Genomic DNA, 20,489 nt, shown 5'->3' with positions numbered 1-20,489 from the left:
ATTGATCACAGCATGGTGTAGATAATTGCTTTGACATACTCTACCCTTGGTCTTCAAGTGCACTAAGATAACATTCTTTGAGACTCGACAAGGTAGCTTGAGTCAGCCTGATGCAATGACTGGGTTTTAATTCTGATTCTGATTAGCTTTTAAAATTGGCATCAAACCACTTTGGGCTTCAGTTTCCTCTTTTGAAAAACCATGGACATTCACTAAATGATGTGTTTGTTCCATTAGAGCTCCCAATATAAAAATTCTGACTCATATAGAAATGCTCAGCAGAATCAGTGTCATTGTTCATGAAACAAAAATCTTCTGGCAGTATTGTGAGTTTTCAGCATTCTCATTCTGATAGAACTTCAAAGATTGAATTAGAAATTATTAATTTAAACTTTTTTATGATACTATAGTAGGGCATAATTATAAAAATTACTTTCATATAATTTTAAAGTTCCCATTTTAGGGGTTCAACATCTTCTCTCATTTCATACAATGTAATGTCTTGTAATAAAAAAAGTATAAATCCCATCCCGTTATTTTCATACCCTCAAATGTTGTAGTATTCATTATCTTATATTATTGTTTATTTCTTTTAATCTGTCACTGTTTTACACAATTCTCATCAATGTCTATGGCTTCACCTCGTGTCTTTATTCTCTTGCTTAACAAATAATTAGGTGCTCACAGAATGCCAGGCACTGGCCTTGGTGAGGTTCTCGTAAATGAGAATTACCCCAACTCATTAAATTTCTCTTGATTTCTATCACAAGGTAGTCTGTAATTATTTGTGGGGTGGCTCAGCTGCTCAGTACTTATAATTTAACATAGGCTAAATGCGTTTTATAAATTTATAAATTCCTTTGTAAATAGTTAATAAACCATAATCCATTAATTCTATGCCTTTTAATCCCTTGTATTAATATATTTTATTATAATAGAACTTCAGTAAATATAGGTTGAAGGAATTCAAATTATTTTAGAAGATCTAAATTCCTTTCTTTAATAAAAGACATTTTGGACTCTATCTTTTGGTACTACTGAGTCCTACACATCCTTAGAGGTGGGAAGATTCGGGTAAAACTGTCAATAATTTAGTCAAATAGTGCATATTTATTTTGATGACTTTTATAAACATTTGCATTCAAGCCACATGTTTTGACATTTGCTTGGGGTAAAGAAATTACATTTGATCTATTTTTACCTCTATTCCTTTTTATCATGGCATATATTTGAGCCCAAATGGATACAAGCATATGTCTAGGTATAATATAGTAGTGAGTAGTCACAGAATCAATCTTTTATAAATTCAATGCCTTTCTCACAGCCTGATTTTATTTAATAAACTCAAAAGAAAATGAAGTTCAAAATAATGCTGATCACAGGTAAAACTGACTAGTAAAAAGGAAGAAAGCATTCTAGAGTTTTAAGATACGGTATAGTATCCACCACACAATAAACCCTTGAAAAACAATTATCAAATGAATGAAAGATTTTAGGCTTCAGAATTCCAAAGCTAAATTAGTAAAATGTGTTTGAAAGACAGTCCTCATGTATAAAGTATTCTTTAGTTTTTTTCCTTTCAAAGTACTTAAAAGAGATCACCTTTAGCATCTGTTGGTTAACAATTATATTATAATAAGGAGAGAATATGCATTATATAACGTTGTACCTTATAGCTTTGGGGCTATAACAAGTGTTCAATCAATAAATAGCTGTTGAAAAAAATGGAGTAAATTATCAAAAGGGTAGATCCCAATTTAATGGTCTGTTTATGTGTGAGTAAGACATCTAAAGTCTGTGAAATAATTTTTCCCTCCCCTGTAAATCTTTTTGAAAATACTTTAAAAGTAGTATTTTTACTTTTTTTACTTGCGAGGGGATGTACTAAGTGACCTGTTCAACTTCCTTTTATGATAGTGAATTTGAGGTCTTACTCTTGGATTTTTTATTCGTAATTAGAACACCTGGTTGGAATATATATATTTAACTTAAAAAACATAATGGACAAAGGGTATGGGGAAAGGCAGGAAGAGATGAGAGGTGGAGGCGTCTTCGGGACATGGAGCTGCCCTGGATGGTGCTTCAGAGGTAATCACCGGACATTGTAAATCCTCACAGGGCCTACATGATGGAATAGAGGAGAGTATGGGCCATGATGTGAACCAATGTATATGAGGTGCAGAGGTGCCCAAAGATGTACTTACCAAATCCAATGGATGTGTCATGATGATGGGAACGAGTGTGGTTGGGGGGGGGGGAGAGGGGGGGGTGGGGGGGTGGGGTTGAATGGGACCTCACATATATATTTTTAATGTAATATTATTACAAAGTCAATAAAAAATAAAAAAATTAAAAAAAAAAAAAAAAGAACCTTTGTTGCTGTTTAAGGTATGATTGATTTATTGCAGGAAAAATGCATCTCTACATTGCTGCAATGTTGCTTTGGCCTCCTGCCAGGACTTATGTTTTAATACTCCTGGGATATATGATACGCTTCACTTAAAGTATTATTTTTACATCTGGTTCTCTGGAATGAGCACAGTGAGGAAACTGTAATGCCAAATGGCAAAAGTACCTTCTGTATGTGTTATTACAAATTATTATTGACTTTAAATGCTGGATTTCTTCCAGTCCCTGTAGGATATGGCAAAGGAAATAAAATTGGAACATCTTTATGTGAGGACTTTTAAATTTATCTCTAAATTCTGAGAATGAAAGTGACATCTGATTTTCACAGATGTTCCATAATGTAAACAAATATTTTAACATACTTTAGGAAAATGACAAATCATTACACATATGGAATATTGTTGTTTTAATTTATTTTTATTGGGGAAATACATGGTTTGTTTCAACACAGAGAGATATTTTAGCTCTTGACTTACTTTATTGCCAGCAAAAAAAAAGAAAAAAGGTTGGGAGGTGCAAGCTTTCTTTACTGGAAGCCAAGCAATTAAGTTCTTCTTGTGTAATTGTTTAATTGCCAATGCAACATTTTAATTGACATTCTAATATAACTTTCCACAGAAAGGAAAATATCTTTTATTTTTGTTTCTTATCTATTGAAAGCCACTTTCTCAGATGGGCTAGTCTGGCAATTAGTCTTAGGAAAAAGTATGATGGAATGAAGTGTTTGTGTGAATAAGGAAAAGAAATTAACTTTAGTAGTCATCTCATTGGTCTGCCAAATTGGAAGGACATTGTAGGCCTGATAATCGTGTTCTAATCAGTCTCTGGAGGACATTCATGGACAATGAAGTACTCATTAATCTGCCTTCTTCCTGTAACTTTGATTTGTTCATTCCCCTTTCTGAGGCTCCAATGTAGAAACCAAAAATTGATATGTGGTGTTAATATGCTTACAGATGTTGCCACCACTTATCCAGATAAGAAGTCCATCTTAATGTATGTCACGTCACTCTTCCAAGTTTTGCCTCAACAAGTGAGCATTGAAGCCATCCAGGAAGTGGAAATGTTGCCAAGGCCATCAAAAGTTACTAGAGAAGAACATTTTCAATTACATCATCAAATGCACTATTCTCAACAGGTAAAGTGTCAAAGTATCTAAAGGACAGCTAATATAAAAGATGTTCTCTGTTTTATATGCATTTTTAGGTATAATTATATATATTCTAGATAAATATATATACATCCACCCATATATATGTACACATAGTGTGTGTGTTTGTAGAGAGATGGGGGAGGGTATGTAAAGTATTTAAATTTTATCTGATATCATAAACAAAATATTTTTTGCAAGCAGACAGTTTAATACTCTGCTGTTGATATGCACCATATTATAGGAAACTGGAATACATGATATTTATCATATTTCCACTCTGTAAAATGAAACAAAACAAAAGAGTTTATATTAAATTCTCCATTTGCTAGATCAAAGAGTTAGAGCAAGAGCAAAGGCAAGTAATCTGTTTAATATTTTCCTATTTTATTGGCAACTTGCTGATGTAGTAATAATTTTTGATTATTCAAGGTAACATTTTTAAAAAGAGAAAAGTGGTTTAAAGTATTTCAAATAGAATCAAATGGAGAATACATATAATAAAGTTCTTTATTATATTATTGTACAGAATCCAGCCAGATTCTTCCATTATATTGGATTCTTACATTATATTTTCTCTTTCTCTTGTTCTCTCAACAGTGAATATTTTTGGGTGTTTTCCTGTACTTTCTTAGACACACAATAATGAAAAAACCTTTAGAAAAATTTCTGCTGAAGGTGTCAAAAGCTCTTAGGCCTAATTTTTTCTCTATACTGAGCTAGGTCTATATTTAGCTTATGAAAACTTCCTTCCTTTCCAGGGTATTGACCTGATGAATTCTGGCATTGTTTACTTTGGACTCAGAGAAAATTGCTCTTGGATGCCTATTTCTTCCAGATTGAAGAGTACCATCCCATATTAGTGCTAAAGTTGTGCCAGAATGGAAACTTTATGGTTAATTCAGGCCCTCATATCTTCCCTGATTACCTGCTTGCCAACATGACATTGAGCGCCACAATTCATGGAGTGTACTCGTTTCTAATATCACGTCTATATATTTAGAATTAAGCTTTATAAACATTCTCCTTTTCCATTTAATGCTCTGTTTTCTAGTGTGTTGGAAAGAAGTCCTTCCAGGGTCACTTACAATGGCTCCTCTTCCCTCCCTGAAACCCTTCGCTGCAGGTCACAGTCAGTCTAGCACAGGGCTATGAGCCAACTTCCTCTCCTAAGCCTCGGTTCAAGAGCTATGCCTACACACAAGCTGCTCACGTCACCACCTCTGACCCCACACGGAGCCCATTTCCTTCACAGGTCTGTCAACTTTTACTCTGTTCTATAAAGCAAAAAACTTCTCTTTGAAGTGGTCTAATATTGCTATTGCTTGTTTGAATTTTGCACTGCCTTTTTTCTTTCTCCATCAAGAGCCTTTCCTTTTGCCCTGGTTTATTTTTTGTTTTTACATGCATGTATAGAGCCTAATATTTCCTCCTTTTAACTACATTGAAGTGTTCAATTCAGTGCTGAATTATACCCTGTCCCCTGGTAACCTATATTCTAGATTCCAACCCTATGAGTTTGTTCATTCTAATTATTTTATCAGTGAAATCATACATGATGTCTTCAGGGTTCATCCATGTGGTCACATTTATCAGAACTTCATTCCTTTTAATAGCCCTGTTTTATTAGATTCTCTCACATAATGCTGTTCTGTTATTGAGACTTCTCCAGGTTTACCATAACTTGATTTGTTCTTTCATTGTATAATTACCTGTAAGGTTCTCTTATAGGCTACCAATGGTTTTTATAAAACAGACAGGAAGCTTGTGAGCTTAAGTTAAAGGCATGGACAAATTATCAGATGAAAATTACTAATCTCACTTTTTGGGTGGATTTTTCTAGATATTTGATACATAAAGGAAAACATACTCTATACTTTATTAAATTTTCATTTTATAAAATATGCTTATAGTCTTTTTATTTCAGAATAACATTACTGAAAATTTCTTCATATGACCCTTCTAATTTTGCAAAAATAGACTTGCATGTAATAGATACTCTCATATTTATTAGAAAGTCACTCCAAAACCACGACAGGTTCTGTGCACCATTTAAAACTTTCTCTATGAGGAATCTCGTTGGTGGAGTTTTCTACCCTTCCAATAGTGCAGGAGGCCTAAAAATATAAGAAATTATAGTCTTGTATATGTTAGAACATGGAAATGAAATGTGCTAGAATTGCTAGATTTCCTAGAATTCCTCTTTTTTAAAAAAGCTACATTTATTTGGATCAGTGGAGCAATTTGAAGAATTCTTAAGAGATGACACTTTTATCAAAACTACATCGTGAATGGGAATTTAGAAATTAAAAACCTGATCCTATTGGTGAAAAGTATAACAATTTTGGATATTCCTTTTTTTTTTTAAAGATAGTGGTATGTATTTGGTTAGTGATTTGTTTGGCACAGTTGGTTGAGGCATGAGGCTGAAAGATTCCCCAAGAGGAATGTCTATTTTAGACCATAGTTTTGTCCTCTATCCTTGGCCAGTTTTCTGACATAATTGAACAATGAAGACTGGTGAGCAAGTTTGCATGACTCAGCCTAACCTTGAATGGAGATTCCCATCCAAGTTTTCACAAAGGCTAGTTGTATCATCTTGGACAAATAACTTAACCTTTCCATGCCACGGCTTATTCATTACCAGTAAATAATAATAATTCTGCCTCACATTAGGTATGCCACTTACCTAATGGCATACCATTATGTAAGCGCATTGTATTAACTAATCTCCCCCTAATAACAAGCCTTGGAATTGTGAGGTGCTATTTTTATCCACATTTTATAGATGCAGGCAATGAAGCTTAGAGAGTTTTATTATATCCACCCTTCTCTTTTTCTGCCTCTCTCACTCTCGCTTTCTTTCTCTTGAATCTCTCAGCACTTTCACTACCACCCTTTCATTGAAATCACCAAGACTTCAAGTATACATGTGCACATCTTAAAGTGAAGGAGCACATGGCAGAAAAACAAACAGATAAGGATTTATTTTGTACCTCATTATCACTTTATTGAACTGCCTGTTTTAAAAAAATTTTCTCTAGTGCCTAGTCTGGCAGCACATTTTTATCTCAGTAAGGCAATGCTCAGGTATAACTCCTTATTGAAATCATTACAGATGGACTTACATTTTGCTTGTCTCCATTTGTTCACTCTACCTTTGTTGAAATATTATAAAATCCATGATATATTTTAAAATATTTTTAAAATTCACTTTCTGGTTTTATTTACCATAAGCCATTAATGTAAACCTAATGTTTATCCTTCTAAAAAGCAGCAGCACAAATCACAGGTGTTAGGGAATGCTATATTATGCCTCTTTCTAAAGGAAGCACATCAGAAGATGATACTACACATAGTTAGGTTTGATAAGTTTGTGTCTTACCTACTCAAACTGAGAAAGTTTTTGCTGAAGTATTTCTGAGGACCTGAGCTTATACTGGCTCCTACAGGTTTTATCTGACCCACACTACAAATAAACTCAAGACAGACAGGATTGGATTCTATTAGAGGGCTTCATTCAAGTGTTTACATGGTGATCCACAAGGAGAGGTGAAGTTTTCCAGAACCGGAAAGAACCATGCAGGTGATTTTCCCCTGTGGAAAATATAAAAGTGATCTGTTGTCTTCACAGGTTCCAGTCTCTAAGAAATAACAATTATCTTCAGCTGTTCCAACTTGGAAAATGTGATTTATACTCAGTACAATTTGTTAACCTGTTGAGGTGAAGCATTCTGACCTACCTCAGGATCTTTGCCTATAATAAATTTTCCTCATAATTTACCAAGAAAAAATATCATTGGCATGTGCCCCAAACACAGAAAATGCTGCCTTTATGGAGCGTATATTCTCACTGACGAGTCATAAAATGAACAAGATAAACAATATAAGTAAAATATGTAAAATAATAGGTAATTATTTAATTTTAAGTAAATTTTTAAAAGTTAATAAATAAGTAAAATACTATGTAGGTGCCAAAAAGAATAAAAACAGTAAAGTGGAAAATACAGTACATAGGGGGAGGAAAATTAAAATTTTAGATTGAGTTATCAGAGAATGGCTCACTAAGAAGGTAAATTTTGAAGTGTAGGTATATGGAAAAATATAATTCCATAAAGAGGAAACACAGATAGTGAAAAGGCCTTAATTTGTGAGGATACTTGGAATATTCAAGGAGAAGTATGAACGAAGGATAGAAAGATAGGAAATTATATCCAAAATGTAATGGAAGATAGGGTCATATAGGACCTTTTAAGTAATGGTGACAACTTTGGCTTTTATTACCAGGGAGGTAGAAAACTATTGGGGGTATGACATGATCTTTCATTATCTCAGCACAGCTGGTATGTTGAGAATAGACTAAAGAGAACAAGATCAGAAGCAAGGATACCAGTTAGAATACTATTGCAATAATACAGGCAAGTTATGAAAAAGGGGCTTGGATCAGGATTATTGCAATGAGCATGATGCATATTATTTGAATTCTGGATATATTTTAAAGGACAACCTATAGGATTTCCTAATACAATGAAGAATGTATGTTTCCTGTATTTTTCAGAATGTTTAATTGCCATAAAAGACTACAAAAGAGGATGATAATACCTTTTAGAAGCATTAAATATAAGTAGTAAGCAAACTAGAATCTTATGGGATATAAGTGAGACTCGTGTTAAGTTTAGTTGATGAGTAAATAAAGAGCTCATGAGGTACAGGCAGAGCTCAAATATGTACTATGCTATCAAATACACATAGTAATTTAGTTACCTATTAGATGGAATAGATGAAACCTATGATGAAATAAAAAAGAGTGCATAGATAGAAAGGCATAGGGAGGCCAAATCATAAGGTAAGATCATATCACATCTGAGTTGATAGCTACGTCATTCCTAAGTGAACTACCCATTTGTTATACCCCGTATGGTTTCATCATAGCCCCCCATATGCCCTGCCTAACAAATTGCAAATAAATGCAGATTAATTGATGAGATACAGCTGTAGGTCATGCATACTTGACCTGCATCTCTCCAGTAGGCCAAGTGTGTATTTTGGCTTCAGGCACCCTGGGTCTGTTGGATCCTCTTGCTCAACTCTCACATCTGGTTCTGTCACCTCATCATCCATCGGGAAGGCAGATGCAGGGAAAAAAAAAAAACATATGAACATTGTGCAACCCAAGATTCAAGTAGTGTGATCCTTCGAACTGCTTGCACCTTATCCTAAATGTGTTAGCTCACCCCTCACTTGTTGCCATGTTTTGAACTGATTGAATAAACAGTGTGATTGAAGCATCTTTATTTAATCTGTGAGCCTTTCTGTTTCATGATCTCTGGAATAGCATGCCTGACAGTATACCTGGAGGCCACACTGCGTCAGATTCATTCTCTGCATGACACAATGGTTGTGAGAAATGAAATAAATAGAGGAGCCAAAGATAGTTAGGCTTGAGCAACAGGCAAAATGGAATGGCTGTCAATCAAGATGGGAGTAACTGTAGGAGGCACGGGTTTGGGAATGAACATTAGAAGCTCCATTTTCAACATGTTAATCTTGAAATGTGTTTTAGGCTTGAGTATATATGGACCTGTGGTTCCAAGATCAGAGTTGATAAGTAATTTGAGAGTCATCAGCTCAAAATAGTATTTAAATCCATTGGCCTGGATGAGATCACCTCAGCAAAGAGTCTAGATAAGATAAGAGAGACCAAGACTGAGAGATAAGAAGGAAACAGAGAAGGAGCTGATGAGGGTGGCCAAAAGAAGAGGGAAGGAAAAGGAATATGTTGTTCTCTGGAAGCCAGAAAAAGAAAAGTTCTTCAGAAAACTAACAGTGTTTAACATATGTTCAATGCTGCTTATTAGTTCTAGTAACATAGGATTGACAATTGACCAGTGAATTTAGCAAAATGTGAGTAAGGTGGAGTGCCTGGAAAATCCTGATCTATAGCATTCATTGCAGTGGAATTACTAATAATACCCTTTTTCAATCTCTAAAGTGTCCCATTTTGACCAATAAGTTACATGCTCAATCTAGCAAATGTTCTCTTCAATAAGAACAATTTCAATGGAGTGTATGTGTGTTGTGGGGGATGAGAGGCTGAATAAAGTAGGTTCAAGAGAGAATGATAATGAGGAACTACCCATGTTGTAACACTTAAAAAAAAAAAACACTGTATAATTGATGTCCACATAGACAGAAGCATAGTTCCCTTAGATTAACCCATCCTGCTAACTCGTAATAGGTTTCTCTATTAGTTTTCTAATGCTGCAATAACAAATTACCATAAATGTAGTAGTGAAAAAACACAGAAATGTATTTATCTTACAGTTCTGTAACTCAGAAATCCGATACAGGTCTCATGGGCTAAAATCAAGATGTCAGCAGGGCTGTCTTTCTTTCTGGAAGCTCTGGGGGAGAATTGGTTTCTTTGCCTTTTCTAGCTTCTGGAAGCCACCAGGATTCCTGGGCTTTTGTCCCCATTTCATCTTCAAAGCCAGCAAAAGCAAGTTGAGCTCTTCTCACATCACATCACTCTGGCCTACTCTTCTGCTGCTCTCATCTACTTTCAGGTTCCACTCACAGGTTCCAGCGATTAGGGTGTAGCCATCTTAGGTGAAGCATTTCAATACTATGGAATGTAAGTCTGAGGAAGGCATACATTATTTCCAAGCTAAGAATAAGTCTGACTGCTCCTGGCTTTCACCAGGTGCCCTCAAACATTTGGTTTTGCTGTTCCTCCTTCATTGACTCCACATGAGCCTAGACTTTCTTCCAGCAGCATGGTGAAACCAGCCTTAAGCTAGAAACAGTACAGAGGTTAAAAAAGAAAAGAAAAAAAGAGAAGAAGTAAATGGTGACACACCTATATTTTTGCCTGCCAAGACTTGTTTATCTTTGTGCTCCTTGCATAGTTTAGGGCACAGATGCCCACATTCATTTAAACGAACATTTTGAGCCCCCAATAATGTGCTGTGCTATCTAGTATCTTATAAAGTAAAGGAACCAGACTCTGGAAAGTTACCCACATTTTTTTATGCTTCTATATTTCCGTAAGGAAAAAAGGGAGCCATACCCCTTGTAATCTTGCTGGGTGGGGTGGGGGGACCTGCCTCTCTTCTTTCACTAACATTTGCAGTTAAAAAGCTTCTCAAAGGCACATCTTATTTTCCCAGTACAACAAAACTGTGAGATGGATTTTATTAGACTCATGTTTTAAAGTAGGGAATCTTTAAAGGGAATAAATTATTGTTTAAGCATCGAGTGAATGGCATAACTGAGACTCAAACCAGCTGTCCTGACTTCAAGTACAATTTTGCTGTTTCACTGTTTGAAACCCCCAGCCACCAAGTCTGAGGGTCTGTTTCTTTCTCATCACCATTGCATCTTCTCTTTTAGTCCTTTAATATCTGCTTAAATACTAAAAATTATTTGCAAAGAAAATAAAAATCCTTCTTTTGCCTCCCCCCACACACACTTTGTCTGATGAACAATAACTGTCACCCTGCTGGGAGAATGCTTACCCATCAGTAGGTCAGGTAGACAGTTATTTATACATTTGTGAAATAAGAAGCAGTTGACCATTAAAATAGAAAGGCTGAACATAAAATTATGTAAAAACATTATCTAGAAGCCTCCTCCATATTATAAAAGATCTGTAAAACATTGCAAAACTAGTAATTACATCTGGCAATAAAATTGGCTCTTGTAATAACAATGGAAAAACAAAACAGAAAAGCCATACTTATTGTTGTCTTCAAAATAATTAAAGTTGAAGTTAAGGAAAAAAAGAATCATCTTTAAAATTTTTACATGACAAATATTATTCAGGGTTAGGCTGTTATCCCACAATGGATAACACTCCACAGCTAGAATTGGCATTTATATATTCACAAACCAGGAGAGATGAAAAGGAAGTGCCCATCATACAAAATGTGCCACCCCCCTATGTTTGTGTCTATTTTGGCACAATTCATGATGATTCTAAAAGCTTCAGCTCTATCCCTGAAATAATTCAGTTCTACAGTATTACCTACTAGTAGTTTCCACACATGAATGTCATACCAGAATTTCACATTCAGTGTATTTAAAATCGAACTTACCCTTGCCCATGTGCCCTGGGTCTCTTTTGACTTTTATTCTCACCCAAGCTTGAAACCATCCAGACATTTCTCACTCCTTCCCGCTCATTTCTGTATCTGATTGGTTCTTGGTTCCTACACTTTGCCCCTTTGGATTACTTCAGGCACCTTTTCCTTCCTGTCTGTTAGCCTTGATTTCAAGACCTTTCTTGATCCGGTTCTGGAAAACTTCACCAATTTTATCTTTTGTTATTCTTCTGCGTAGCACTAACCCTTAATCTCAGACCTCTATCTTATAGACTTTCCTTTAAATTACACTGTTCGGTTTGCTTATTGCTCCTTCTTCTATTTTTCACACACACATGCCATCATGCATACCCTCTCGCATCCAAACAGGGATTCTCTATAATAATGCCTTGCCTTAAACTAAATGGCACATTTCGTGATTGAAATGATTGTCTTAAATAGTCTCATCAAAAATTCTGTATGTTAAATTTTATTTGATTTGGATATTTTTTTTAAAGATTTATTTTATTTATTTCTCTTCTCCCCGCGCCCCCCCCCTCCCCCCCGTTGTCTGTTCTCTGTGTCCATTCCCTGTGTGTTCTTCTACGTCTGCTTGCATTATCTGGCAGCACTGGGAAACTGCATCTCTTTTTTGTTGTGTCATCTTGGTGCATCAGCTCTTTGTGTGTGCAGCGCCACTCCTGGGTGGGCTGCACTTTTTTCACACAGGGCGGCTCTCCTTGTGGAGCACACTCCTTGCACATGGGGCACCCCTACACAGGGGGTGCCCATGCCTGGCATGGCACTCCTTGCATGTGGCAGCACTGCGCATGGGCCAGCTCACCACATGGGTCAAGAGGCCCTGGGGATTGAACCCTGGACCCTCCATATGGTAGGAGGACCTCTATTGGTTGAGCCATGTCTGCTTCCCGATTTGTTTTTGTTATAGGTAATGCATCACTATGATTTAAAACTAAAATGGACAAATCTCTAATTTTTTAATGTAGCATGTTTTTTGATCTATATACCTTATAAAAAAGACAATTTAATAAAAATAAAAAATAAAACTAAAATGGACAAATAGAGACAGTGAAAATGAAATTCCCTCCCATCCCTTGCCACCCCTTTCTAGAATGTGTGTTTGTCAGCCTGTGTAGTTTCAAGTATTTGCAATTTTTCTTATTATGAGAGAGACTCAGCATCTTTACATGTATTTATGAAACAATGGTATTTCCTTTTCTGTGTACTATTATGTTTCCTAAATTTATTAACTGTAATATATTTTTTTCTTATCAACATTTAGGAATTCTTTATATCTTAAATAAATTGCCCATTTTTCTGTGTTACAGAGTACAAATAATCTTTCAGTTCATTCGTTGTCTTTTGAATTTATTTGTAGCATTTTTCCATTCAAAAATATTACTATTTTATATTTTTTGGAATTCTTTCATCTTTTATTGTATGGCTTTTTTGTCAACGAGGGTGAGGTCGTATTTCTAAAGGGCTCTAGTTTTCAAAGGGCATTTAAAAAAAGATTCTCCCTTGGGTTTTTCTAGTTCAATTTTTTAAACTTTGATCCTCCCAAAACGTGTAATTTGCGAAATTTAGAAGATAGTGATATTTTCTGCAGATGCTACTCACTTGTTAAAACCATTTATTAATATAGTTTATCATAATCTAAATTTACCACTATTTAAGAATAAGGAAGCATTCCCTAGAAGCTCCCATAGATTATTTTCCCTTACAGTTTATTAACTAGGATTATGGCACAGCCTATGCCTTAACCAAAGACTTTTAAGATGAATGAGATCAACCTCCACACTTGGCTTAAACCAGTCAAAAATTCATTCATCCCTGACTCACGTGGCCACATGGAAGAGAGAGATTGTTGAACAAAATTAGATTGTATTAGGAAGTAGAAAGGATAGAATCAAATGGATCTTGTGTAGACAGTCAGCAGTTTGTGCTCAACTATCTCAGGCCTGAACAGAATTTATGTCCAAGGTCAGAAGTTTCACTATTTCCTGGAAAATACTTGAGATAAACAGAGATGTATCCTTGATACTCCAGACGCAGGAGAATATGCATTTCTAAATTGAAATCATGTTTACCCAGAGAAGCATCAGTACTTGAAAAGGAAGAGCACTAGTTGAGCAAAAAGGAGCACAAATTTGGGCACCCTAGAGACTAAGGTTCACATTCCAGCCTTTCTAGCTAAGTGGTTTTAAGGAGTTTCTTGCTCTTTCTGGACCTCAGTTTCCTCTTCTGTAACATGGGGCCTATAACTCATAGAGCTATTAGGATAGTTAAGTGAGATGAATTATATGAGGACTCTACCATGGCAGAGGCACATTGTAGTACTCAAAAAACGACATGTCATTATTACTGTTTTAAATACAGCAGGGGTTAAACGAGCGTTTGTCATCTGGTCTATGGACCTTACTATATTTTTATCAATACTTCTATGGGAATATATAGCCTGGGTTCTAAATTGGTTTTTAAACAAACCTGTGTAGAGATTGGGAATTTCCTGAGTTACTGTTGTACTGGGTAACGTTCTCAGTAAGAGTAAATGTTTTTCAGTTCTAAAGTTGCTAAGAAATAATCATGGAACCCTGTAAAATCGAACATAGTACTGTTTGCTTATAAAGCAGCAAAAGCACTTCTAGGTGTTTAATGTCCACTGTTCCTGTGTAAATATAGGAATGGGGTAAGGAAAGGGGCGTGTCTTCACTCTGACTCTCTGTGATCTGCCCCTCCCAACACAAGTTGTCCCTGAGACTGAATACAAATTGTATGGAACAATTGGCAGCCAAAGGATGCAAAGCCAGCCAGTGGCGAGCACTTCTCAGATTAAAAGCATCACTGATCTGCTGCAAGGAAGCTTTTATACTTTTTGATGTGACTGAACAAGTTACCTAGAAACAGAATTTTCCAGTTCCAGCTCAGCTCTATGGATTGGTGCACTGAAGACTTCCGAGCAGGATTTTGAAACTGGAGGGTATCTTAGAGAAAATATAAATGATATTACTGTGAACAAATATTCTCTTACCCTTCATGTTTTTAAATCTGTGAGATGAAAAAGAACAAAAAGGAACCCACCTGGCTATGTAACATCATCTGAAGTGTTTTATAACTAGGTGCTGAAATTCTTTCAGTGAACCAGATTGAAATGCTACCTGCTTACATTATAGGTGGGTGGAGAAAAAAAGGCCAATTTTTTAAAAATAAAAAAATAACTACAAATTGTTATAAATACTGTGAAGGAAACAAGCAAGGACTTAACTTTTTAAATTAATGTGAATGTTTACTATTATAACTAGGCAGCATGAAGCCTAGGAGGTCTTCAATAAGAAAATCATTTGAGCCTTGTCTTGAGCTGAAAGCAGGAAGAAGAGAGGAAGTTAAATGAATTCAAACTCAGCCCCACCACTTTAGTAGCACTGCAGGACTTTGAATGTATCATTTTCCCTCTCTAACTTGGTTTTTCATCTCTAAAGTGGAGATAATAATTTCTACTTTAAAAGGAGGCTAAGATAATTAATAGATAGTATATGTGAAAATACCTTACAAAGCCAAGTACTCAGTTGTTAAAGGGTGTAGATTAATATTCTAGCACTTATATGTGTACATTATGGTATAAACATAGATTAAAAATAGTCTACATTTAAGAATATAGAATGAAATTCCACTTTTAAATTTGGCAGTACTTGGTGATTTGGTGGTTAATGCTGATACTTTAGGTAGGCCAGTTGGCCGGATTCTTACGAGGAGTAGAAATCAGTTGAGAAAAGTAGCAGCATGAAGCCTAGCAGGTCTTCAATAAAAAGTACTCTATTTCTTGGTGACTGTACTTGCTTTAAGTACACTTCAACAGATCTTCATATATCCAAACTGCTGATTAACAAAGTATCTTTGCCCATGTGAATCAAGACTAAGGTGTGCAATGGGAGATCAGCTGCTTTCTTACCCAAGTGAAAGTTCAAAGTCCTTTGGAAAGAATTTATGTGTTACTTAATAGAAGAGTAATAATAGATGAAACGTCTTCTAGGATCTTCATTTTACAGGTAAAAAAAAAACAAAACTTGGGTCCCAGGGACATGAAATCATTGAACTGAGGTCACAGAGCCCTGGTTTCCTGAGGTATTACGATCCTAGGGTTGTAATTATTTTCAGCAAGTTCACCTCATCTCCCTATTTTCTGTAGAATAATCTCTAGTATCTTACATCCATTAAGTAATTTAACTTTCTGTTTCTCATCTGTTTTATTGTTCATTACAATCTATTTTTTTTCAGAAAGTATTTTAACATTTTAATCATTATTCCTTAATTAAAGTTGTTAATACTATTTTTAAATAAAATCACGGTGTGGTAAAATAAAAACTAAAATATATAATAACACTGACAGAAAATTAATTGTTATAAGGATATATATTTTTAAATTCATAATTAGGGGTTACCCATGTGTAATTATGACCCCTGCTATAGATATAGTAAATTCAATGTCATTGGTTCTCAAGTCTACTAGAAAAGTTTTATTTTCTCTAAAACTTTACCCTCTTAAGTTTGTAAATGTAAGGGAAAATAGAAATTATTTTTGAAGGGATATCTTATTTAGTAGTAATTCATTTAGAATAAGTGTGAAACTAACATGAAATTAATGCTCCCATAAAGCACTTTGTTCAGACTATAAGAATAAGAAAGCATTCATCAGTTCTTTTTAAAGTATGAAAACATTATAAATTAAACCCTTGGGTAAAGAAACTATCCTTGAAAGGATTAACGATGAATTGACAGTATTGTTATGTGACCACTTACATGCAGATCATCTGCCTGCTAATTTAGTTACATGAAGTCTTGTTCCTCTTTTACCTATATCAAATCCACATTTGAGAAATTAATGTTTTAAATATTTATTTCTATTAGTTCTATGATTCATGTTATAATAATGCCCATGATGAGAGCTATTTATAACAGTGGGATTATTTCACAGTAAAATTTAGTTACGGTGAACATTTATGAAAATGTTTATTAGATTTCTCTGGGATCTCTAGTTAATTTAAAATCTGAGTACATTTCATCGTCATTATAACATGTCCCAAGGAAATTTTTGGCTGAAAGATGAACATTATAAAAAGGGTATTTTAATTAGAAGTTTCTGTATTGTGGGTCAGATTGCTAAATCCAGGCGCAATTATCTGCTTCCTGAGATATGTAGTTCTTTCTGAAACATTAAAATTTACTTTATAATACCTCAAAACATCATTTCAAGAGGAATTTTGGATCATTAATGGAATTAGATATAAGATGTGCCCATGGATTCTACTACGTCAGTTTCATCATTTAAATTTCATATGAATTGGACAATTAAAGGCTTTTTAACTATTGGCACATCAAATAGTTAAGGAGCAAGTGAGCCAGAAGCGCTGTAGTATTACCATTAATTTACTATTTTCTCATTTCCCACTTGATCCTAGAAGCAATGAATGAATGTGAAAGAATGTATTCATTAAGTTCTTAAAAACCTTAACAGTCCATTATTATGGTAATTATTTGTTGAAATGAATGAAGGTGGTTAGTAAGGCAATTTTTGTTGTGTCAGGTGTTGGTTAGACTACATATCAAAAGATAATAAAAAAAGTTAAAACTCAAATATCATAGAAAAATTATTTGTAACATACAAAGGACTTACAGCCTTTGCATATAAATAACTCTGATAAATCAGTAAGGAAAAGAAAAACACCCTAATAGGAAAATTCACAACTGATATAAGCCAGAAAATGACAAAAATCAGTATACCAGTACATATATAAAAAGACAGTCCATCTAACTAGTAACGAAAGACACACAGTTTAACATAGTGATACTTTTATTTACCAGATAGGACAATTAAATGGGAGAGAGAACCTATAATTTTCCAGAACATAAGGAAACAGGAAATCTCATGAGTTATGGGAGGGTTTATGACAGAATAAATTGATGCCATCTTTCTGGAGTGCAATATTTCAATATAACACAAAATTTAAATATGCAAAGTCTTATACCAGCCTATAGATATTTATCTAAGGGAAATAATCTGACGAGTGCAATGAGGTAAGTAAGATAATTAAAACATACTTCAAGAGTGAAGGTTTAGATAAGACCTGAATGTCCATCACTAAGGGAATTGGTAAAACAGTAAATATATTTATTGCAATATCAAGAAAACTTTAAAATTAGTGGTATAGATATGTATTTATTACCATGTTGTAAAATAATTCTTATTATAATTAAAAAGTTGCAAAAAGCATATATAAAATATAATTATACATTATGTATTTATATACACATTTATATGTACAAAATGTATATGTATGTGTTTACACACAGCATACACTAATAATTATAGAACACTTATATAGGGCAAATATTCTGTTCTATTTTTCTCTTTCTCTCACTATCATCTCTCACTATCAACCATGATAACTCACTATCATGGTTATCATTAAATAACCATTTAATTCTCATTTAACACATTTAATTTTCACACAACCATACTTGTAGTTGTTCTAGGAGCCCATTAGTTTTAATAGGGCATTCTAAAAATTAAGTGCATAGAAAGAAGAGAAGGAAAATATGTGTTGTAGGATTATGGTCTATCAAATCCATTGCCCCAACCCCCCAGGCCCTGGAAGAACTAGCCATGCCCTCTTGGCATAATATGCATGTGAGACCACACAATGGATGACTTGGGAGGAAAAGACCACATTCTCAGTCCAAATGTCTTTGGAAAAAGCAACTGTTTATTTTAAACATTTTCTTGTTTCTACCTTTTCTTCAGATGGGAAAAAGTTTTATGTGTCATTTTGTTGTGATTATCCAAACTCCTTTCAGTTTAGCGAGATAAAAGACTTCAGTTTAAATTACTGGCTTGTGTACCTAAGACAACATTTAATTTTTCTTCTGTATTCTTTCTGCTGTAGTCTTCACTGGAACTCAAACAGCATAATTGGATTTTTACCCTCCTGATTTTAAGGAAATAAGCCAATATTACTCAGGAGTCCTTGGACAATTGAGAAATAAGTCTAAATAGACTCCTATTACTTTAGATGAGTAGTTATATTTGTTTATTAATTCAATAAATAATTATTGAATAATTATAATGTTCTAGAAATTACACTATAGCTTTTTGCTGGAATAATCCGAATCTAAGTTGGAGTTTTACTAATGTATCACAATAAGCAGAATCAGGACTTCTGTTGGAAGGTATTAGTAGCCAGTTATTATTTATTAAGTGCTATCGCTATTAGTTATTCTGGATCAGTTTACCAAATTTCAGGACCATAAAACAATTTGTTTATAATACATGTACATTGTGGGTCAGCAAGTGGACTCTATTCATTGTGGTCATTCAGGGACCCAGCCTGATGAAACACCCACCCAAAAGAATATTTATGATCTCTGTGCAGAGGGAAAAAGAGCTCTGGAAGGTGTTTTACTGGCAATTAAATGCTTGGCCCGGAAGTGACACATTACCTCACCTCACAACTAATTGGCCAAAACCAATCACACAGCCTCACCCAATTACCTGAAATAATATTTTTATTATATGCCTCAAATGTGGAGAGCTGAAAATACCCATAAGCAGTGTTAATGACTGCTATAATATCTGTGAAAGGATCTGCACAAACTTCTGAGGACAAAATGAAATACATAATACAAATATGGACATGCCCTCAAGAAACTGGTTTATTGTATTAAAAAGGTATTTAAAAAACTGAAAGCATAAAAAAAAATTACCTTGCTAAAATTCATGTGTACTTATGTAACATTTGAATAGTACTTCATTTTCTAACAGAAGAATCTAAATATGCAATTGGAAATCTGTAGGGTATAATGAGCTTTCTGCCACAAGAAATAATAAACATAGGCCAGATAATGAAATTGGTTGTAAAAGTCATTGAACACATGGTTCATTAACCTGTTTACCTGCTATACAGCTGTCCAAGATGACCTTTTGATTCCCTTGCAATTCTGGAATCCATGATTCTAATCTATGATTCTTGAGGGGCAGTGGTTACAGTTATGAAATGAGAGACAATGAACCAAGCATGGGGAACACACATGGCTGTTATTGTTGACCCCTTAAAGAACTTACAGATTGATTAAGACACATGTTAACAAATAAGCAACCTAATTTCTGCGAGGCTACACAGTCCTCCAACAGCTCTTTCCCTTATACAGCCACTTCTGTAGTCCCATTCCTGTAACCAGGGCTCCAAATTCATTATATATACTTTCAAGATATAAATCATGTGTCACAAACTTACTCCAATCCTTGCAGTAATTTCACATTTCAATAAGAAGGAAATTCAAAATCAATTCCCTATATGATTTGGTCCCTAAATGTCCTACTGTCTTTCTCACCCTTTACCCCATCACTCAGCTGCAGACACAGTGGTCCCCTAGCTCTGCTTCTATTATGCCAAACATGCTTCCCATTCAGGGACTTCACAAATATGTTCCTCTCTTGTTGGAGGGCACCTTCACAGATAGTCACGTAACTTGTTTCCTAATCTCACTTCAGGGAGGCTTTTATTGACTACCCTAGCTAATACACCAATCCTGTCACTTCCTATCACCCTTCTACACATTTTTACTCATAGCATTTATTACCACCAACATTACACTATACATTTATCTGCAGGTTATTTTCTGCAAATGAAAGTAAACTCCAAGCAGGGAGGCACTCAGAGTCTAGAACATACAGTAGGTACTTAAAACATTTTGCAGGAAAAAATGACTGATTGAATGAATGAATGGCATATTCCTTTTATGTGCCCAATTATGCCATCATATTCTGTATTCTA

At 34.7% G+C, this 20,489-nt stretch overlaps 1 protein-coding gene across 3 annotated transcripts in view; it reads left to right on the top strand.

The window, feature by feature from the left end:
* Window positions 1–20,489, top strand: part of DMD (dystrophin) — a 2,676,723-nt gene that overhangs the window by 996,265 nt on the left and 1,659,969 nt on the right. For 2 of the 3 annotated variants that reach the window (XM_058291720.2, XM_023592525.3), the window contains exons 8-9: window positions 3,366–3,547; window positions 4,686–4,814. In XM_058291720.2, coding sequence (XP_058147703.1) covers window positions 3,366–3,547; window positions 4,686–4,814 — 311 coding nt within the window. The remainder of the gene's footprint in view (window positions 1–3,365; window positions 3,548–4,685; window positions 4,815–20,489) is intronic. The other variant, XM_058291721.2, reaches the window with a different exon arrangement.

The sequence above is a fragment of the Dasypus novemcinctus genome, chromosome X (genome assembly GCF_030445035.2).
Source record: "Dasypus novemcinctus isolate mDasNov1 chromosome X, mDasNov1.1.hap2, whole genome shotgun sequence".
Taxonomy (NCBI): Eukaryota; Metazoa; Chordata; class Mammalia; order Cingulata; family Dasypodidae; genus Dasypus; species Dasypus novemcinctus.
Note: the sequence above shows the minus strand (reverse complement) of the source record. Positions and strands in the feature narration are given on the sequence as shown.